At 39.5% G+C, this 23927-nt stretch overlaps 1 protein-coding gene across 3 annotated transcripts in view; it reads right to left on the minus strand.

Moving 5' to 3' along the window:
* The window catches only part of CHR4 (chromatin remodeling 4), a 349593-nt gene that overhangs the window by 41532 nt on the left and 284134 nt on the right, over nt 1-23927 (minus strand). For all 3 annotated transcript variants that reach the window (XM_089377269.1, XM_089377268.1, XM_089377270.1), the window contains one exon: nt 6808-6922. In XM_089377269.1, the coding sequence (XP_089233395.1) occupies nt 6808-6922 (115 nt within the window). The remainder of the gene's footprint in view (nt 1-6807; nt 6923-23927) is intronic.

The following is a 23927-nucleotide window of genomic DNA, read 5'->3' on the forward strand; positions in this document are numbered from 1 at the left end:
TATTCATCATAGCTGTTGAAGGCCTGAGCCATCTAATCAAGGTGGCCAAACTCAACAATGACCTGAAAGGACTTCGCCTCCCAAGAATGGACATCTCCATGACCCACCAACAACTTGTCAATGATAATCTATTTTATGGAAAACCCAGGGTCTAGGAAGCAGTAGCGATCGACAGAATCCTCGCAAAATTCCAAAGCGGCCTCACGTATGCTCCTTAACAAGGACAAATCCTATATCTATTTCTTTAATACTCCCCGCCCGATCTAACTTTTTTTGGCTCGTATCTTAGGCTTCTCCATAGGGACTCTCCCGTCGAAATATCTGGGTGTTCCTTTATTGACTAATCCTCTTCGAATTGCCCACTGAAAAGATTTATGATCCAAAGTCCTTAAAAATTGTCCAAGTGGACACTCAAGGTCCTTAACCTGGCAAGTCGCACTACTCTCAAATTTGTCCTTCAAGCTATCCCTCCCTACCAACTTTATGTTCTTCTTGCCCCCAAAAGCATATATAGAGAGTTGACAGCTATCTCCAGAAAATTCTTGTGGAATGGTTCCACCCTTGAAAAAAAATGGCCCCTTGTTGCTTGGAATAAACTCTACCTCCCCAAAGCGCAAGGGGGTCCCACTTTGAGGGATCTTGAAGATTTGAATGCGGCTTTATGGGTCAAGCTTTGGTAGCGATGTATACAAGGCGGTACGGAGCAATGGAAAAGGATCTGATCACATAAATATGGGCAAGGTAAAACCCAATGTGTGCTACTCCGAGATCCCTCCTATCCTACAGGATTGGCCCATATGGAACTTGGAAAATCATAATAGCTACCTCATCCGGGATCACTTCTTTTGGGAAATTAAGGATGGGAATTCAGCTTTATTTTGGGAGGACTCATGGCAGTAGCTCCCTCGCCTGGATAGAGAGGAGCCCCATGCAGGAGCTAAAGCTCATTCTTCAACATCATAGTGAGGGATGAGTAGCTAACTATTGGAAGGTACAACCACACCCCCAGGGCTAGAGAGAATGGAAAACAACAGTTGACTAGCAGCTTGCGGCACCTCAGGAAGCATGGCAGAACCTCTCACAACAGTTGAATCTGAGACGTATCCCTGTCCCTTTGGGGCCTAACACACTAAGATGGGGGTACTCGACATCTAGCTCCTTCACCCTCAAAGAAGCTTATCTCATCAAGGTCAATGCACACACCATGCCCCACCAAACAATCTAGAGTTCCATCTGGGGAGGAAGGTTTCATCTAGCTCACTTTCTTTGGCTCGTTGGGCATAAACGAATCCTAACTTGGGATCGTTTGTTGAACAAAGGCTTCTTGGGCCCCTCACTGTGCCCCCTTTGCAAAAACCAGGAGGAAACTCTACAACACCTTCTAAACGCCTATCCCACTGCCGGAGAAGTATGGGATTTGCCAGTTGTCATGCTCGGTCCCTACGAGCGCCATCGATATGACATTCTGGAGATCATTGAAACCGGTTGCAAAGTTGATTCAGAAACCCAGTTGTTTTTTTTTCCAAAGGAAAAATCGTAATCTTTCATTATGTGGAAAAATTACATGTAGTAAATGCCTGTTGGCATATGCAGTATCTGAAGATCATATAGACCTTTGTACAATAATAGCTGTAACAAAATTATGGCCTTGCCATTTCCAGTATCAAAATGCAGAAACTTTGTCTCTTTAACAGCAAAAAATATAAATATATACATATTGTTTGTGGCTATGCATTTACTCAAAAAAAACTAAAATACTTAGGGCCTTTCCACCCTATGGTATTCCTAATCTATGTATGGCCTGTGATGATACTGATAGATCTCTAAATCCTGTTGTTCAACGATTATCCACAAGCCTCGGGGAAGTAGCGAGCCCTCCTTGGAAAGCTTGTCAGCATCTTCATTGTGTTCCCTGTATATATGTTGACAAGAGACCATATTAAAACCTATTTTGAGATTGAATACTTCGTCCAAAATATTTTGAAGAGATATAGAATGACAATGATTTTTTGTATTGAACCAATTGATGATGATTTGTGAGTCTCCAAAGATCTGTAAGGAAGTGCAATTATGTGCAAGTGCAAAGTGAAGCAAATGTCTAAGAGTGATAAGCTCAACATAGTTATTTGTTCCTTCCCCAAGTCCTAATTGGACTTTGTAGAAATGCTGATCCGAGAGGTATAAACAGAAACCCCCTCCACTGCCATGGGGTTGTGCAGCCCCATCAAAGAAGGCCCACAACCGTGATTTGTCAATGCGACCGGGTCCTGAAATTTTCTGAGTGTGTGTCGATTCCTCTTCGGGGATATCATGGAAGACTGCCACTGCCTTGGCAATGAGCAGAGGCCAGCAGATGGACTCATTCTTAAAGATAAGGTGATTTCGAGCGAGCCATAAGGTCCAGCATATAACTAGGGGTAAACATTGTGCTTTTTGTCTCTGGTGAACTGTAATCCATCTGTGCCAAGCTTGAAGAATTGAGGAGCCCTGCCATGCATTGCTCATTGAGAGTTGATGTGTAACCTCTTGCCAGAATTGAGTGGCAGATGGATAGAGCAAGAATAGGTGCTCGTTTGTTTCAGATGATTGTTTGCATAGAATACACCAACTCGGCCCGTATATGGATCTGTGCATAAGAGCTTCTCCTGTGGGTGTTTTGTTACTTAAAACACTCCACATAAAGAGACGGGCCCGTGGAGGAGCTTTCAATCTCCATAGCTGCTGCCACCATTCGATAGTATGCACTGGCTTACGGGTCTGTAGAAGATGGGTATAACCTAGTTTGGGGATGTATTTCCCATGGTCAGCTGGTGTCCAAACTAATACATCAGGGTCCTGATTGAGGGTTATATGTGCTTCGGACAGTGCCCCAAGATATAATTCCCATGTGTGCTGCCAATGTACAGGAATATTTAGCTCTTGAGCTGATCGCCAACGCTGACTAAATATGGAGCTGTGCTCATGATCGACAATCTGAGCGATCGTCAAGATGTTCCGGTGTTTAAGATGTTGTAATAGGTCCGGGGGCAGAAGATATCTGTTACCCCCTCCTATCCAAGGATCGATACCCAAGCGCACAGATGAACCATTGTTGATGTGCCATGCCAATCCAGCTCTAATGAAAGGCATTGTTTGTAATATTGCTTTCCATACAATGGAAATCCCCCCACGGGGCCAGTCTTGTGAACGGACCCAGTCCAGAGTCTGCTGCAGCCAAATGTATTTATGGTATGTCACAGTCATCCAGAGGTTTTTTGCAGTGAGAAGAGACCAGCTCATCTTGGCTGCAAGAGCTTGGGCAAAATAAGGCAGATCTTTTAACCCCCACCCCCCCCCCCATTTCTTTGGTAGGGCAATGTGCTTCCAGCTTACCCAAGCAAATGTGCTTCCAGCTTACCCAAGCAAAAACCCAGTTGTTAACAGAGCATGGTGCCTAATCTTGGGATTCATCCTATGGAACATCTGGAAAGAAAGGAGCTGAGCCATCTTTTGTGATCAGACTCTCTCAGTGCCTCTATTTGGGGAATAGCCAAAGACAACACCAAGAAGACAATCCTATCGCAGAAATGGAATCCAAATATTGGTAAGCGACTCCTTCGGAGTCAGCGATTCTCCTATCCCTTAAATTGTCTCAAGATAAGATTTTGCCCCTTGCTTCTCTGATCAAGGACCCTGCTATATCAATTCCTTATGTTTTCTCCCGGCCTCCTACAGGTTACATTCAAATCAACTTCGACAGAGCATCCAAAGGTAACCCTGGTCTTGCGAGGTATGGGGGAGTCTTGAGCAACTCCGAGGGAGCACCGATAGGAATTTACACCGAGTATTGTGGCCACACCACAAATAATGTAGCGAAACTCACAGCAATGGAGAAGGGTCTCACCACAAATAATATAGCAAAACTCACAACAATGGAGAAGGGTCTCACTCTAGCTGGACAACAAAGTTGCTTAAGGATCCATATAGTTGGGGACTCCAAAGTGGTGGTGCAGATGGCCCAGAAGATCATTGATGGCTCTCCCATCTGCAAAATTGCCAAAAGTTGGCATCTTGAAGCCCAGCTAGCAAGAATAAAACACCTCTTGGAGAGATTTGAATACGTCACGACAAGCCATGTCCTCTGGGCTGGAAATAAAGTGGTTGATTGGTTGGCTAATCAAGGGGTGATGAACCAGCACAGAGAATTTTCCATTCTATGGCATGTTGCTTTAAGTGTTGCCAATTTAGACCCTGGTGAGCTACAGAATCCTTAGGATCTCCTAAAAGCGAACTCTTCTTCCCTCAATGGGGGTGAGCATGCGGATGTACAAGTGGCGCATGAAAGGCCATCCAAGCCTGCCCCCCCTCTACACGAATAATAACTCCCCGTCACTGAACCGATCTGGCATTTACTTCGTCTTTGCGACGATCCCCCTCACGAGCTCTACGGATAAATGCAAATCCTGGCACGAATTCTTTCAGTTCAGTTGCTTGGGAAATGAATTTGGGTGCTAAGGACAAAGAAAGTGGTGGGGTTTGTGTCTATGGCACCTCACTAGGGCTCCAGCCTTACATGAGGAGGGAAGGCGACATTTACAGTTGCTTGGCATGGATTGGGATAAGTCTCTTGGTCTGCCCTTGGGACCCTGGTACACGGACAGTTGTGGTTTGGTTCTACTCCCTCGCCTCCGTTGGCTACAAGTCTTTTTCGCTCCTACGCCAGTTTCTAGCTCCACTCCCACTCACCAGGACCCTTGCTGGTCTTCACATGTGCGTGGTTTTCATCTACTATTTGGTAATTTGTGCTTTGGGTTCGGGTCTTTCCTTTGGCCTGAAGGTTTATACAGCTTCTCGGTCAGCACTCAAGGTTGTGGGTTCTGTTTGTGTGAAGATTTGGGGTGGTTTTTGGGAATTCCTCCGCTCCATCACCCGGCCTCAGTAAATGTGAGACCATCTCGCCTTTCTGTTAGGAGTGTCGGGCTAGCAGTTCATCTTTGTTCTGGTAAGTGGGTCTGTGGCTTTGGACTATTTCGTCTCCTGTGCAGGTTCTCTCAAGCGTTCTCTGCAGGCTCCCCTTGTTGCGAACCATTAACCACCGTGACCAACAAGATGCCACGATAGCAAGGACGTCCTTGTCGCAGGCAGGGGCAGCAAGCCCATTTTGGGCGTCCCGAGCCAAGCCATCACTCGTCATCCCCTGCCACCTCTTCCAGCCAGGAAACAAAGGACGCTGAGGCCATTTCTCCAGCCAATTTGCCATGTTGCCTAGTGGCTCTTGCCTTTAGGGAATCTATTGCTGAGCAATGGCAGCACATACAAATTGACATTGATATTCTAAGGGACCACAGGTATGAAGACCACAATGAAATTGTTGTCTATCTTACTGATATTCAATATAGTCAGAATGCCATTCTAGAACAGTTGGACAATCTTTGGCACAATCAACGCCGCACTAACGACCACCTCCGCAACCTGGAGGCATGGGTGGAACATATTGACTTCCACATACATGATCGTGTTGGCTACTTTGCAACTCCCTTTGTAATGCCCCCTCATCCCCCTCCTTGATATGTTGCTATCAGTTCAGGTATCTTTTTGTGTCTCACATAGTATGCTAAGGCCACAGGGCCCTCCGGAAATAATGTATGAAAGTTGTCTATCCTGGTATTCTCCAGCCCCCAATCTCAAAAAGTCTGGTTGGAATGAGGGAGCGGGGGCTGTTGAGAGCATTTTTGTACACTATGATATTTTGAAAATCTAATGAAAGCCATTTTGAACGACAAAAAAAAACAATCTAGCCCTAAGAAAAATTAACACTGAGGCCAAGGCAAAACCCACGAAGGGAAAACCCATAAATCTTTCCTTAAGCGAGAGAGAGAGAGAGTTCAATGTTCATCAATACATTAGAAGTAATAATATCAAGAGAATAACCAAACCAGTAACCAAGATCAAGAGAAATACCAAGCCCATTCCCATAGCCCTTCTTTACATTTTCGGTCCTCCTTTTCTCCTTCTGAATTCGTTGGATCAGATATGATCAAGAAAAAATTGATGATCCCAAATAAGGAGGAAACCTCTACTTTATATAGACTTCCAGGGAGGTTGAATGGGTGCCTTTTTGGGGCCCTCCCAACTTGAAATTAATATGAGGCCAACTTGTAGATTTTGGTGGCAAAAAAATAAAAATTCAAATTTTCAAATTCTTCACATAATGAAAATACTGACCAAGGCTACCACATTTCCAACATGGCTAGAATATTTTGATGTACAATTTGATTTGAGCACTCTCTCACAAGGAAAGATTACCAGCTTTTCCCCCTTGTGGGGGTTTGTCCCAAGAATTTTTGGTGTCTATTGTTTCATTGTTTTTACTAATATCTCTATTGCTCTACTGAAATTAATGGTTGAAATTTTCAAGTGTAACTGTTTAATGATTGGAATGCTCTAGAGAAGTCAAAATTGTATCATTGGAAGTAGTTATCAGTTTGAAAAATGTTCTAGTCTTGTCTGCAACTAGAAAATCAACAATTATCTGGATAGAATTGCTCCCCATTTCCTTCTAGATGCATTTAGGTGATGTTCTTGAGTTGAATGATATTCGTACAGGTTTAAAGAAAATTCTTCTTTCAAATTCTTGTAATAATAGATCCTCGATGTAACATAGAACTTCCGTTATGTGGTCAAAGGCATGTGGCATTAATCTTTTAGTGTGATCCTATGTACATTTTTTGCACAATGCATTACATCAGGGTTTTTTAAGACAACAAAAAGCTTGGACTAACTAGCTTTGGAACATGTTTCTCATGCATCATAATAAATCATGGTTACCTCATTAGAAGCTTCAGTGGCACGTGGGCTAAAGGATTCCTTATATGAAACTGCTTTCCGCAAACGCTTTCCCCGTCCAAGAGCTGCTTCCTCTTCACTTTGATATTTTTCCCATCTGTTAAAAAATGAAAAATTACAAAAATCAGTATTGGTTCTTCCCAAAAACCCTCGAAAAAATAAACACATTAATTTTCAGGATGCTTGACATTATAAGGATCAGCTGCTTAACTAGCATCTAATCATCTATATAACACTAATATCAACATTGTATTCAAGTGAAATTAGTGACAGTGAAATACTAGTTGATATTCTAGGAACGGCACACCTTCAAAAATCATAACGATGCATATTAAGTGGCCCCATTAAGGAGTTTAGTATGTACAAGATTATAACATCTACAATATCCATATTCCATCAATCAATACAAAAGGTGACGGTAGATCATTTGAAAGGCTGCAATAATATCCTCTCCAAACACTGAGATAGAGATGAATACAGTGCACATGGAACATGACTGGACCTTATACTTCAATCCTGCTCAGAATCACTAATAAACTACATTGATATACAGAGTCGTATGTCAAAATGATGACACAAACATCCATGGAATATTTCAGCAATGTTTTACAAATGGGCCTTGATCATTCTACTGCCAGCGAAAATTGCTGACTACATGCTCTGGATTTAAATTTAAGCTGCAGCAACATGAAATGATAAACAATAATAAGGAGCACTTCCCCACAGGCAACCTGACTGGTTGGTCAAGTGGGGGTTGTGATATTCCCCCAATCAGGGTTCAATTCTCTGTAAGTGTGTGATATGTTGCAACCCCTCACGTGTGGACAGGCATAGTGATGGACAAAGTCCTCAGCCACTAGTCCTGCCAATATTCCCTCTGCGGCAAGGTTGCTTGGCTGGCACAATAAAAGTATAAAGGAAGTGTTTCGTCAAAAGTTTCCATAGTAAGGAGTACTTCAACAATACTTTGTTTAAAAAGGTGCAGTTATAACCCACAATTCCTACCATTCAACCTTGAAACTTGTAACTCAACGTATTAAAGGGATCTTCAGTAATTTTGATGAGAATACATACTTCGTACTTCAAATGATAGTATGCTGGAAACAAGTTCCTTCCTCAAGAAACTCAAAACATTGCACACATATAACCCATATAGTACTTAAATAATTAAGCTAGAATTCTATATAACACTTTCATGGGTGGTTTGCAACGATGACTAAACTGGATGGTTCAGACCAGCATGCTAGATTCTTCTGGTTCTTGGTTCAAACAGTTACCAATAACAGTTTGCAATATCTCACTGGCCACTTGGCAGCCTATCAAAAAAATTTCCTAGTTGAACCTACCCCTACAGATATCCCACTTTTCAAAAGAGGGTGATGTCAACCCTACATTGCAGGAAATATCTGCTGCCCACTGTTTTCTGCCCAGAAACTACTGGAAAACTTTAAGTAAACTAATAGAAAATATCAATGTTGTTAAAAGCGCGATCGGGATTTAATCGGCGCCGGGAAAAAAGCGGAAAAAATCGTTAAAATCGGGAAAAAATCGGAAAAAATCGGGAAAAAATCGTTTGGCACAAAAATATTCATTTTTTTTCATTTTTTTTCAATTTTTTTAATATCTAAACTTTTGCCTATTAAAAGCCCGCTGCCCCGACCATCTGCGATTTTTTCCTTAAAAATCGCGATTTTTTCGAAAAAATCGAAAAAATCGTGTATAAAAAAAATTGCCGATTTTTATGGGTAAAAATCGCGATTTGATCGTGAAGGGGAAAAAATCGCGATTTTTCGATAAAATCGCGATTTTATCGCGATTTTAACAACACTGGAAAATATAATGAAAGTAACCTTATTAAAATTAGAGTTGTGTTCACATTATGATCAGCATACTTTTATTCCTAAGTTCAGGTGTTGGCAGCTCAAACTTATATAACCTATAACATTAAACTAATAATAAAATTGAGTCATTATGATCTTTATTAAAAATGATTTGCTAACAATAGGTTTGTCATTTCATCATTAATTGTGATCCTAATGACAATCTTATTTTCATTTTGTTCTTCTCACCTCACCCTTAACATGAAAATCAGATTTTGCAACCACCCTCTTAATACAGGGCTAAAAAACTTTACCAATAAATAACTTCCAAATACCATACTTGACCTCCCCCTTAATACAGGGCTAAAAAACTTTACCAATAGATAGCTTCCAGATACCATACTTGACAAAATGATTATGGCTATACGAAGACTCGAGAATGCATGGGTTCACCTACAGACACCAAGGCATTTGGGTGACCAAATGTGATGCTCATTGGAGCTCTATGTAGGCACCTTGACTACATCTTATGTCCACCAAGACAACCTTCCATGTAGAGCAACCACATCTATTCTTCTAAAGGTCCACCAAGACAACCTTCCATGTAGAACAACCACATCTAAGGTTCCCCATGTCCAGAGGTTCTATCAAAGAGGCCACCTATTGAAAAGTCATTGAAAATATGTATTCATCACCAATTCTACCAAAGCCACCATTTTCTACTCCTTTAGTATCTTGAGTATCACAGATGAAGACTGTTACCCACCATCCTGGGTGGTATCCATAGGAGAATTTTTTTCTCCTATATGATCCTTAGTCGGCAACCAGCAGCCACCAGATAGCTCGATGTGCCACTATCTCGGCCACTTAAGCCAGCCATGTGGTCCCTCGCCCATCTGTTATGATTGTAAGTTTGAAGGTGTGGCTCCCAACCCCGAAGGTATGGCTTTCATTGGCGTAGTTTAGTAATTTGTTTACTTATCATGGACACTTTTGGGCATGGATTGGTGGGGGGGTTCGGCAGAAAGAGCAGGCTAGGTCTGTACTTTTGTAACCTATGCCTGATTTGGTAGTTAGCCGCATATCCTAGTCCCATGGGATCCCCTTTACTGGCCACTAGCTTTAGGGCTGGCACTACATGGGAAATCCTGATTTTGGTTGCGTGGTCTCGCTTTCTGACAGCACATACATCACTCTCCTCTGCTCATTTTGAACCCATTTATCACTATTTACCATCCAAGTCCACATGTGTCCATTGGGTCCACAAGGGTTAGCCTCCCCCTCCCCTTATCCACACCTCGGGTCGGGCTTGGAACAATGCCTCAAAGGTTGATGCAGCTAAAAACAAAATAAAAAGCATATTTGGCCACTCTCAACAAGAAATTGTACCATAAAATGCAAAAGATGGTCGGGATATACATATTTAGCACGTGAGCAAAAGCCAAGCATAAACTCTGCGCCTTATCTGTTGCCATCACCCTAGTTCCTATGGGCCCTAGATGAGTCCCCTTCACATTAAGGAACCCATGACTGTCCCAACCCCTAGTGGGCGAGAACTGCCCCACCTTAAAGGGGGTATCTATTGCTATATAGTATATACTACACATCATGCTCTCATTCACTGGAGCCCCGAGCAATTATGAAGAAAAATCAATCAAGGGCAAAAGGCATATGAAGAAGGGTGCAAAAACAAAGCCCTGGGGTAACTTATGTACCATAATTTCTCCCTTCTACACTCATATGCCCAGATGTGTGCTTCCCCTATTATAGCTACCCTTGTACCATGGCACGTGGCTTGGAGCTTTTCCCTTGATCCCCACTCCATTTCATCATTATATCACATGCCACCTACCACTTGATGGATGTACCATGGACATGTCACCTCCTTTAAAGGTTGAAACCACCTAATAGGGTCCTTGGTTAACCCCCTTATTGAGCTTGGAGACACCTGTACATTGCCAGATCCCACTACGAAAGGGCATGCCATGATGAAGTGCACATTTGATTCCATGATTTGTAAACTCTTTTACTTGATTATTCTAATGATTTGTTGTAGTGGACAGCAAAGTGACGCATTGGATCTTCTGCAGGATTGCAGGTGGATCTCCATTTGGGATTTGGTCTCCTTATAAGGGGTCCAAGCCCTCCAGAGGGTCACATTGGCACTTGTAGGGTGAGCGTAGAGAGCCATGGACCTCCACCATAGCAAAGAGCACTTCATGAATCTGCAGCACCATTCAGTGATTGCTCGTGTTCCACCTTTTTGGATGAGGTTGATGTGCTTGGATCACCATGCGCAGTCGGCTTCACATTGCACCATACACTTGGCAGACGTTCCATGGTCCAAATGAGGATGTGTTTCACAATGGGAGGCAAAGCGAGGGCTTATGTCATCATCCTAGCCCTTACAAATGGTTTACAGGCATTATCGATCCACATGGAGACCCATGAGGATGTCATTGTACCCCCACACCCACTTGGTGACACCACATGTGACATGCTTCAATATCAAGGGGACAACCCCTTTTTTTCACTATGTTTGGAGTATATTCTCTCACCTTAGCATGCTTTGGACTCCACTAGGCCTTCTCAAAGGCCCAATGACTCATCATGTTTACTATTTTTCCTTCTTGAGAGCCTTATTTTTCTATTTTGAGCTATCTTGGTGGCCTTGTCACCAAGGAATGTTATTGTTGCACATTATTTTATTAGTTGGGGCTTAATTAGGCCTAATTAGGCAAATCAAACCATTTAGAGAGGATATAAATTGATGAGAGGCTCATTCATTCCTCTCATCATCACTTGGATTGAATTAGTATCTCTGGAGAGATTTCGAACTTTTTGTTGGGGTGAACATTTTGGAATTTCTTGATGCACTATGATGTTTGGATTTTCGCTATTGTCTTTGGAGCTTCTTTCTAATGCAAAGGTGATGAATGGATATACTCTCTCTCTCATGTAAGTGAACCTTTAATGCTATTCTTGTTATCTTGCTTGTCAAATGCATATATATTGTTATCATTATTCTTGTATGGGATAATGTGATGTGAAATTCTTCTGGGACCTTGAATAAGTGATTTAATGAATGCATTTCTCTTTGAGGGATTGGGTGAATGTACCTAGAGGCACCTCATAGGTTGCAAGACCTCGAAATTTCATCTCTTTGGCAAAAATTCGAAGTGTAAATCTCCAATTACCTAGTTGTTTCCCTTGAATAGGCTAGCGAAGGTTAATTAGGGCTCATTGGCTCACGAAATTCCTCGATCTAGGTGTATCTTGACTCCATTACGCCCCCTAAGCAAGGCACTGATCCTTGTATCCTCTTGGTGGTCAAATTTATCTTTCTTTTCTTCACTCTTCCCAATTCTAGGCCTAACCCTACAGGGTCACATAGGGCATCAATCGAAATCCTTTGTAGCCATCCAAACACCTTAAAAATTGGTCCACAATTGCGTTGGGGTTTTCTCAAGGGGTCCTCCAAGTTTGAGCACAATCCAACAGTGGAATCCCAAGATATAGCAAGCCCTAGCTATAAGACCATCTCTCTCCCTAGGTTGATTTGGGTTAGTGTCCTCACTAGGATCATTGCATTCAAATCTCAAAAGAAAATTAGTCCTTTGATCCTATTCTCTTCCCTAATTAGGTCACGCCCCTCCTTGTTTGATCAACTCCATACCCTTGACCTAGTTTGGGTCCACTTGGGTTCTTTGTTGCCCTGTAAATCTACAACTCAAATTCCACAAGGACCACATAGAATCCATTTCTTCACAAGGATCCTTAAGCCTAGGAAGCCCCTTATCAAGGCATATCCTCCAACCCTAGGTCTAGGTATCCTCATAGCCCTTCTTAGAGAGCCAATCACCTTGCTTTCAAAGCAAGCAAGCCAATTACTTGAGCCTCTCTTGTGAATAGGCTTTAGGAATCACTCCTCATCCCATCATTGATCTATTCATCCTTGTGATTCCTCCCATACCGGGACTCCTCCCATCAGTGAAAGAAGAGCAAGGAACCTTAGCTGAGGTGACTGTGGCCTATTCCTCCATTGTTGCCCCTTGACCTAATAGTTGCTCTATAGGATCCCCTCCTAGGACTCCTACTAGTTTGAGCAGTAACAGAGGTAGTTGCTCTTCCGTCTATGCAAATCAGCAGCATGAAACCTACAACTCCAACCAACATGACCTAGCTTCTTGCAATAATAACATGTTCTTTCATTGTTTATGGTCACTCCTCTGTAATTCTTATTATTTCTTCTTGTTTTTGAAAAAAGAGCATAATCTATTGTTTCAAATTCACCATTACTCAATCTTTTCAATTATGCAATAAAAGTTCAAATAACAAACTTCGAAGCACTCAAATTTATTTGCCCAAGTTGAAATACTACAAGATTATATTTAGAGGGAAAACTCTTTGACAATACCACCTTTTTAGGGTTATAATTGTTGAGTAATATAACTAGTATCGGTCTTCATAATTTTATTTGAGTCATGATGTAATGTATTTGTCAAAAGAAAGAAAAAGAAAGATTATTTTAAGCATGGGTTTCATGCTTTATTTATTTTATTTCTAGGTCAAAGCCTCCATTGAAGGCTTCTAGGGTTTGTGTCATAAGTCCTTGTCCATGTCATCATGCAATAGACCCTTCTTGGGTTTTGTATGTCAAGAAAGAAAACTTATTTTCATGTAAATTGGTCATATAACCCTCCACCAAGTCGACCTCAAGTTGAAATACTACAAGATTATTTTTAGAGGGAAAACACTTTGAAAATACTACCTTTTTAAGGTTATAACTTATAACTGTTGAGAAATGTAACTAGCATTAGTCTTCATAATTGTATTTGAGTCATGATGTAATGTATTTGTCAAAAGAAGAAAAAAAAATTGTAAAAGAAAAATTATTAAGCATGGGTTTCACGCTTTACTTATTTTATTTCTAGGTCAAAGCCTCCATTGAAGGCTTCTAGGGTTTGCATCATAAGTCCTTATCCATGTCATCATTCATTAGACCGTTCTTGGGTTTTGCATGTCAAGAAAGAAAATTTACTAAGTTGCACGAAATGGGGAAACGGGTACGAGTTTCCAAAATGGGCACAAGTACGAAACGTGACCCCCCCAAATTAGTGTTTCAGTGATTTGTGCTTTGTATGATTCATTTTTCACTAGCTCTGTCAAAGGAACTGATATTTTCAATTTGGCTATCTCAGTCTTAATGTTGAATTGCAATTGAGTTTTGCTTGATTGTATGAGATCTTCCTTATTAATTGTGTTATGTGTACTTTTATCTTCTTTATCAGCACTTGCCAACTCAGTTTGTGTACCAGCAGTTTTGTTTTGAATTTTCTTATTTGGAATAGTTTGAGTAACAGTTAGAATTTGAGTTTCAGCTGAAGTTATGTCTACAATTTTTGGGTTGGAAGTCTCCTGAGTTCCTCTAGGGAGAATTTGTATTACTTTGGTCACAGGAGCTTCTACTATTTTTTTAGTTTGGGTTTGGACTGATTTCATAGTGGGAACTTTTGTATTCTTTTTGCTTCTAAGGCTATACTACTTGTGAACTTCATAGATAGCAGATTCATAGCCTTGTTTGTAGTCAAAGGACTCTCCAGATTCTAATTGTAATTGTTGTAACATATATAATTCATGTTCTTCCTGAGTAAGAAAAACAGCATCTTCATTTTTAATCCCTAATATTTATCTAGGGTCTTCCTCTTCTCATGGTTTTGTGAACCTTCAGCGTAATTTTCCTGAAAGGTGGTCTAATCTGTTGATCAAGTATAGCATCTCTTGTTTTTCTAGCATTAAGATTTTTCCTAAAGTTAGGGTTTCTAATTTGGGGTCCTTGCTGATTTTCCCACTGAGATTTTCTTTCCATATTTTCTAATCTATCCATTATCCTTTCTACACTTTTAGCTAAACTGTCTATCTTACCATCTGAAGTGGATGGCTCCTCTTTAATAGTAACTCTTTTCTCATTTCTCATCTTAGCTCTCTTAGCTAATAAATTGGCTTCTACACTAACAGCGTTACTTTGCATCTATTCCAATGTTTCAAGGTTTCTTTCTCTCAATTGGTAAGACATATCAGTGTCAAAACCATCAGGAAATTTGATTACCATCAGGAAATTTGATTAGTGCCAAGTCTGGTGGAGGTTTGATATTTGTAGGAATTGCATTTTAGATACTGTTGAACCTAGTACAATAGTCCTGAATAGATTCATTTGGAGCTCTTCTAATGTTTTCATATTCAGACAATATTTGTAAAGGGTTTTTCTTTCTTTCCCATCTATTGATAAACAATCTATGAAAAGCAGCGAAATCAACAATATGATTCGCAAGTAAACCTTTAAACCATATTTTGACATCTCCTGCTAATGTTTGGGAAAATAATCTCATTTGCACATCAAACTCATCAATCTCATGTAACTCAAAAATGTCAGTGATTTTATTCACATGTTGTTGGGTAGTATACTGACCAGTAGCATCAAACAGAAAGATTTTACAATGGTAGTCTTGGGGCATGGCATGTAGTTGAGCTGGTAAGACCAAAGGTGCATATCTCTCTGCCATGGTTGAGATTCTAGCTTGGCTAGGAGGTAAAGTGGTAGTGCTTGAAGAAAAACTTGAAATGGTTGTAGATGAACTCGATGAACTTGAGATGTTCAGTTGGAAAGGAGGTTGAGGTATGAATGGTTTAAGAGAATGAATTGTGGTGGATATTATAGGTGAGGTGGTAGTAAATGAAGTTGTATTTACAGTTTTTGAAGACTCCATAGAAATTTCTGGGGTAGCAGCAATTAGGTAAGCTAATTCAACTGATTGTTGAAGATAGGCTTCGTCTATATGCCTTATCAAAGTTGAGGTTAAAGCTTTTGGTTTATCAAAAGTATCCAGAACATGTTGATCTAAATCAGGATGTATAGGAACCTTTTTTTATTCAATAAATTGAATAAAATTAGGGTCTATTACAGTATCATGAATTGAGTTTTCAAATTTGGTACGAAACAAAGAAAGCTCTAATGATCAAATCAAATTCTATATCCTCTAAACTTGATAATTCTTTAGGAAGTGAATTTTCTTTAATTAACTCACTACTACTTCCTTGAGTTTCTACCTTTTTTGGTTTTCTTAAAATTCTGTCAAGATCACCAACTATTAGAGTAGGATTTGGATCTGGATGTGCCCTGGTATAGTGTGTTATATTGGAAGCCAGAATTTTAATTTTTTTAATTTTTTAATGAAACTTTTTAACAACTCTAAAATGACCTTAAGGTGAAGAGATTAGATTTAAGATGTCGTAGCTTCATGATCCGGATTATCCACGGTTTCTTGTTCATTCTGCCAACGTTTCAAACCCCAAAGGGGGTCCATCATCAGGACAAAACAAAAAGAATATGAATGAGAAATTATTGAGAGAAGAGAGCCAGCGACCTGGATATAAATAAACTAAGAAGTAAGAACCCTAATTTTATATTGGCCGACACATGATTCCTAACACTTAATGATAATAATTTTATTATAATTTTATCTATATAAATCTTAATTGATTAATTCTTTTTATTTAATTAATTAAATTAATTAATTTATTAATTTTATTTTTTATTTTTTATTTGATTAATAAATTGGTTAGTTAATAAATTTTTGTTTTAATTAAAATAAATTTGTTTTTTATTTTTTAATTAATAAAATAAATTTGTTTTTAATTAATAAAATAAATTTGTTTTTTAATCAATTAATAAGACTCTATTAAATTTCATTAAAAATTTTATTAAAATTTTTATTAAAATCCGATTAAGAAATTAATTAATAATATCAAAGCTCCAATTCTTATTTCTTTTAAAATTTTATTAAAATTTTTAATCCAAATGAATTTTTATTTTTATTTGATTAAAATTATTTAAAATTGAATTTTTATTTGATTAAAATTATTATTTCAATTAAAAAAATTTAATTCCATTAATTTTATATTAAATTTTCAATTTCATTAAAAAAATTTATTTAATAGATTAAATCAAATTAAATTAAATTAATTTATTAATTTATATTGATTAAAAGATTTTGACGTTTGAATATAATTAAAATTAATAAATTTTGGATTATTATTAATCATTTGATTTTTATACATAAGATTAACTTCAATTCGTTTCTTTTTATTTAAGAATTAAATCATTAATTTAATTAATTTAATTAATATAATTAATCAAATTAAATTAAATTAAATTAATTAAATTAATATAATTAATTAAATTAAATTAAATTAAATTAATTAAATTAAATTAAATTAAATTAATTAGATTAATTTAATTTAATTAATTAAACCATTAATTTAATTAATTTAATTAATATAATTAATTAATTAATTAATTTAATTGATATAATTAATTAAATTAAATTAAATTAAATTAATTAAATTAATTTAAATTAATTAGATTAATTTGATTTAATTGCTTAAATTAATTAATTAAACTTACTGAATGAAAGACCCCTTATTTCGATCTTATGCTTCCAAAGATTGTCCACAGTATGGTCGCCACTATGTTATCACTCTAAAATTTCCCTAGAGTTGTTATCTTGTGTCAAAAGAAATCTTAGAGGTAACCACAAACCTACTTTTGAGATCAAGATCTAGCCTTCCTAATGCTCAAAGAGGGCTCTCTCTTTATGATTTAACTTTGTTGAGATAATTGATTTTAGGCTAGTTATTTAAGCTTTGATTGGGTTTTGATTTTGATTTGGGTGGTGGAATCACTAACTTAGATGGATAGGGGGATGTCCTTTACCATTGGGCTATGGGGTCAAGTGTCAAGAAAAAACACTGAATCAAGTTCCAAAGATAGTGTTTACAGGGCAAGGTAGCTGAGTAAATTCAGATCTTTTAGGCTGGAGGGTGAAGTGGCTTTCAATCGGGGTCAAGGAGCAATTAAGGATTCCTTAAACCGGATAATGAGGGAAATGATAGAGGTCAATCGAAACTAGGGAGCAATGAAGGATTCCCTCCTCTGGATATCAGAAGAAAACATTAAAATGAATAACTGTTCAGGACAGAGTGTACTTAAACAAATTATGTAATAATATTCCAGTTATTTCATTCAATTTAGATAACATGCAAGTATGTGAAACACTTAAGAAGATAACAATTTGAAAAATAGAAAATACTTCACTAAAGTGGCCCAACACATGAATCCTGTAATGCAATGCCTTTATTACTTAGTCCAGTCTGCTGACTTGAAAAAATGGTACAATGAACCCTTAGGTTTCAAATCAATACAATTATAGAAATGTTAAGCAATCCACCCTCTATACTTCGAATTATGAAGTATTTATACAAAAACTTATTACAAAATATCCAAACTGCTTTAGGAATTATTCAAGGAAAAAGAAAAATCTTCATGCAAGAAGATAGAGACAGATATGTAACTGCTGCAAGCTGTCCCTGTTTATTTGGCTCTGTTGTCAGATCTTTTGTTGCTTTTTCTCCTTTGTTGTTTGTCTTCCACGCTGACTATTCTTTTACTTTGCCTTTTGACTGATACTCTTTCATCTGATACTCTTTGACTTAGTTGATTTGTTGCTCTTCTTTCACTGCTCTATAAGCACTATTTAGTATTTACCTTGCATCTTCACAGTAAATCATTTCATTTTTCCCAAGTCTCTGAGTCTGGTAATTTAATATTTACCATTTTCTTGTAGACTTCATCAACTTCTGTGTATTTTGCAAAGGTGGGCTTGTTGACAAAAAGATGTTTTACCTCATGCTGGAGGTAAAAGAGGTTCTCAAAAGTCTGGTATAGAACCTTTCCTGTAGGCATCCCTTTCATAGAGGAAATATTGGCTTCTCCCTTGCCACTTCTCTAATTTTCTTGTTATAGTCTTCGTGTGGCATTAACCTGTCATTTATTACCAATGGATTTGGAAGTCCTTTTTGCCTCAAAGCATCAAATCTGACCATGAACCTGCCTATAGCTAGCTCCATGGTTTGGCATTTGTCTTCAAGCTGCATCATCAAATTCCTCTTGGTGATTACTTTCTTCACCTCTAGTATAGTGTCAGTCCTATCAGCTATGTCAAGCTCCTGCAATTCATATTTATTCTTTGAGTTAAGGAATTGAATTATTCTTGAGGCTTCTTCTCACATATTTCCAAGTTCGGCCTTAACTCTTTGAATTGCTTCACCAGCCTCTTTGACTAAATCATTTTGTTCAAAGATAACTTGTATAGATGGCCAAATATCATTGACAGAGTCAATGATATTGGCCCATAGCTGCTCTTTTTCTTGGGCAAGTGGCTCCTTCAATGTTAATTCCTTTTCCAAGTTCTTTATCCTCTCAGTCAACCTGTTTGACTTCTGTACTTCATTTTTATGCATAATTTGAGCCAGTTTCTTCTCATCCTCTAGACTTCTTATCTATTCTTTAAGTCTATTTATTTCAGTGGTCTGAATAGACATGTCCTCCATGGCTTTGACCAGTTTACTTGCTTCATCACTTGGATGAGTTGCTGCTGTTGTTGAACCTATTGCTGATGTAGTTGTTGTTGCAGCTGGAAGTGTTGTAGCTAGTGGAGCTGTTGGGGCCAATGAAGCTGCCAAAGTTGAAGGAAATGTTATCATAACTAGAGGGATAGCAGTGGCAGTAGCTGCCTCAAGACTCGCTTGTTTCAACTGTATTAACTCGTCCAATTCCTTCTCCATTTCTTTTAATTGAGCATTTAATTGAAGAATGAGATCCATCATTTCTTTCTGTTGGGTTTGGCTCTCTAGGACCTCCTTGGCCTGTGGATGTTCAAAAGGAGGCAACTTCAGTTGTTTCTTCAAAGCAGCGATATCCTCATTTTTCTTCTTTATTAGTTTTTTCTGCAACCTTGATATCATTTAGATTATATCCAATTTCAATTACCAAGTCTTCCAGTGACTTGATTCTGTTATCCTTGGCCTATGAGGATGCCTTTTTCTAGCTTAAACTGTGCTCAATAATAACACAGAAGTTGATGAAGTTAAACTGTGTGGCTAACCTACACAGTATTTTTTGAGCCTCAAACCTATTCAGAGGCTAAGGGTACATCTGAGTGGGAACAGGCTATGGAAGCAGAATTCCAGAGTCTTCAGAAGAATCACACATGGACACTTTCTGATCTTCCTGCAGGGAAAAAGCCTATAGGCTGCAAATGGGTGTATAAAGTGAAATACAAAGCTGATGGAACCATAGACAAGTATAAAGCTCGTCTTGTGGCTCGAGGGTTCTCACAGAAGGAAGGCATCGACTATGAGGAGACTTTTGCTCCTACAGCCAAGATGAGTACCATAAGACTTGTCCTTGCCCTAGCAGCTCAGTTCAATTGGAAAGTTCATCAGATGGATGTAAAGAGTGCTTTCCTAAATGGTGATCTCCAAGAAGAAGTCTACATGACGCAGCCTCCAGGATTCAAGGTTGCTGGTCAAGAACAGAAAGTGTGTCGGTTAGCTAAAGCAATCTATGGATTGAAACAAGCTCCTCAGGCTTGGTACATGAAAATTGATCAGTACCTGACAGATCAGGGTTTTCAACGGAGCCCATCTGATGCAAACCTGTATATCAAGCATACTGGTGATGATATCTTGTTTGTGGTTGTCTATGTGGATGACCTTATCATTACTGGCAGCTCTGCACATTTGATCCATGGGATCAAACAAGATTTATGCAGAACTTTTGAGATGACAGACTTGGGACTTCTTCATTACTGTCTGGGGGTTGAAGTTTGGCAGACTGAAAATCAGATCTTTCTCTCTCAGTCCAAGTATGCCAAAAATCTTGTGGACAGGTTCAGAATGCAAGATTGCAAACCGGCCACGACTCCTATGGAACCAGGGCTCAAACTTTCAGCACAGTCATCCTCTCCCCTTGTGGATGAAATTTTATTCAGGCAATTAGTGGGCAGTCTCATCTATCTTACTGCTACCAGACCTGACATCAGTTTTGCAGTAAGCTACATTTCCCGCTTCATGTCAGCTCCTAAAGCTGATCATTGGAAAGCAGCAAAGCGTGTGCTACGATATGTGCGTGGCACTTCTGATTATGGTCTCCTATACACTCGAAGTTCCAAACCTATACTCAGTGGTTACACTGATTCTGACTGGGCCGGTTCGGTTGATGACCGTAAATCTACAGGGTATGTGTTTAGTCTAGGATCCGGTGTTGTTACTTGGACTAGTAAGAAGCAACAGGCAGTGGCTCTCTCCTCAACAGAAGCAGAGTATCGGGGAGCAGTTAAGGCATCCTGTGAGGCAGTTTGGCTTCGACGTATGCTTGCAGATATGCATGTTTCTCAGACAGGGCCTACTTCTTTGTTTTGTGATAATCAGGGAGTGCTCAAACTTGCCAAGAATCCAGTCTTTCATGAACGAACAAAGCATGTGGAAACTCATTGCCACTACATTCGCCAGCTTGTTGAAGACGGCTTAGTTCAGTTGCAATATGTTCCCACAACAGAGCAGCCCGCCGACATTTTCACCAAGCCTCTTGGTCCTGATAAATTTGTAAAATTCAGAGGGTCTATTGGTGTTGTAAATAGATTGAGCATTAAGGGAGGGTATTAGAATATTCCTATTTAGTATTTAATGCTCATTCTTTTAGCTGTTGCTATTTTTATTCTTTTAGCAGTTTCTTAGATGAAACTGATTGTTTCCATATTCTACATAGAAACTTGATGTTTCTATTATTGTAAATATCTCTGTATTATTATTGAGCTTCAGCTTATGTCTAGAAGTTCTACCTTCAAGGAGCTCATCATCCCGGAGATCACCAATGGTTTTAGCCCACCATTTAAGCCGAAGAGTAGAAGAACCAATATCAGGAGTAGAGGAACCAATATCAGGAGGAGGTGGAGAAGACTCAAGAGCAATAGGGGCCGCAAGAGGAGGATTATTTTCTGGAGGAAGCTCAGATAGAGTATTATCAAATACTGATGCTACATCATCCCTCCCATCAGGTGGACCGACCGGAAGAAGAACACTGTGAGGCTGATCCTCAGAACACTGCTCAAAAGAAGAAGACTGAAAGAATCCTCTGTCTTCATCAAATACTACATCCCGACTAAAGCTAAGACGACCAGTGGCTATATCTATCAGCCTATAGGCCTTGTGATGATCATTGTACCCTGTCATCATGAGTTTCTGGCTTTTGGAATCCAACTTAGAGCGCTTAGCAGCTGGAATCCAAACATATGCAACTGAGCCAAATACTTTGAGATGACTGATCTTAGGCTTACGGCCAGACCAAAACTCTTCAGGAGTCTTCCCTGTAACAGCCTGAGTGGGTGATCGGTTAAGAAGGTAAACAGCAGTAAACACTGCTTCAGCCTAGAATTTGTTTGGAACACTCCTGTGTTGTAACATGGAACGAGCCATTTCAACAATCGTGCGGTTGCGACGCTCGACAACACTGTTCTGCTGAGGAGTGTAGGGTGTGGTTAACTGACGTTTGATGCCATGAATATCACAGAAGTTGGCAAAAGCTGAAGAACAAAATTCCCCCCCATTGTCGGTCCTAAGAGTCATGATGTTACAGCCAGACTCTTTTTCAACTAAGGTTTTAAACTTCTGAAAGGTACTAAGTGCATCAGATTTATTTTTTAGAAAATACACCCACATCTTTCTACTGAAATCATCTACAATAAGTAAAAAATATTTGCAAGCAGTGATAGAAGCTGTATTCATAGGACCACAAATATCAGCATGAAGTAACTGGAGTACCTTAGATGCGCGCCAAGATTCTCCATCCTTGAATGAAGACCGATGTTGCTTTCCCGCTTGACAGGCGCCGCATACCCCCAACTGCTGAGTCTGAATATCAGGTAATCCTGACACAAGTCCCTCCCGAGAGAGCTGAGAGAGATACTGCATATTTAGATGCCCATATCGCTGATGCCATAGAGTACTGATGGGAGAGACACGTGCTGCTAGAGCCACTTCTGGAGAGTCACCGGTGTCAAGTAGCCTGTATAGACCATGGTCCTCTAGGCCAACAACAATTGTTAGACTAGTCTCCCTGTCAATAATGGAGCACTTGTGCGCACTGAACACTACATCAAGCTGAGGAGAATTCCTCATAATCTGGCTGACAGACAGCAGATTAATTTCCATACCAGGAACATAGTACACATTCAAGAAGATGAGTGTGCGCCCACCAGACTGGATCTGAACGGTACCTCTGCCAGCCACTGTGTACTTTTCACCTCCACCAAATACCACGGAATCACTGAAAGGTGAGAAGTCAATAAACCAGTCACGCCTGTGAGAGAAATGGCGTGATGCACCAGAGTCAATGTACCAAGCAGAAGACGGTACATGATCTGACGACCTTTTAGCCATAAAGGCGTAAAAGGCAGATTCTGTCTGCTCGAAATGTTCCTCACTGCCTTCCAACATGAGATTGGTTAACGAAGCCATCTGCACGTTTCCCAAGATATGGAAAAATACAAAAAATCCTGCACGGATTTCAATGCGGATGCTGGCTGATCCAGACAAAATTTGACAGGTGCAAAAAATTCCCCACGCTAAAAAATTATGCCTGTATAAACATGCATTTGTATGTTCTGAAAATACACGTCCAATCTGTGGCTTCTGAAGAAAAAAATTGGCGTTTGCCCCTTTGCTCCCAGCAATACATGAAAGGTTTGTCCCTGAAATGTCACCTAGCACTCACGGTGAAGCTACAGCGGTAGCAAATGCATAGAAAAAAAATACTACGATTATCTCAGCATGATCACCAGAACTCGTGGTAAAGTCTAGCATTAGCATACGACCCTAAGAAAACAGTGTTGCATTCAGCACCAACATCATGATCTCCCTGCAGCTGTTTGGAAGCACCCACAACCCACACGTTCCAGATTTTAATTAATATGCTGCCCAAAAGTGGGATACAACCAGTTTCTTCGTTCCAGCAAGAATTTCAATTTGTCCGTTGAAACTTATAGACGCAGTGTGTCTATCCACAGCTGCCACGAATGACAATAGTAATTACTGTAATGGCACGCGTATAGCTACAGTGGTGGCGGATGACCCAGCAGCAGCGTTCAACAATGCCGTTAGTGGCTGGTCGTGAGATCGAAGTCAAGCTGAGTGAACACAGAAAGAATCGAACACGCGCTAAAGCGAATTCTCACTCACCTTGGGCACGGTTGAATTCTCACTCGCTAAAGCGAACTTAGACAGCAAAACTCCCGACTGTCCAGTGCTGAAGCCCTTACTACACCGAATCTGGAGAGTTGTGACCGAGTTGCGTGCCTTATTGAAATTCCTTTCTAATTCGCCAAT

The sequence above is a fragment of the Pinus tabuliformis genome, chromosome J (genome assembly GCF_031772625.1).
Source record: "Pinus tabuliformis cultivar Carrire ecotype Pingquan chromosome J, CPIR1, whole genome shotgun sequence".
Lineage (NCBI taxonomy): Eukaryota > Viridiplantae > Streptophyta > Pinopsida > Pinales > Pinaceae > Pinus > Pinus tabuliformis.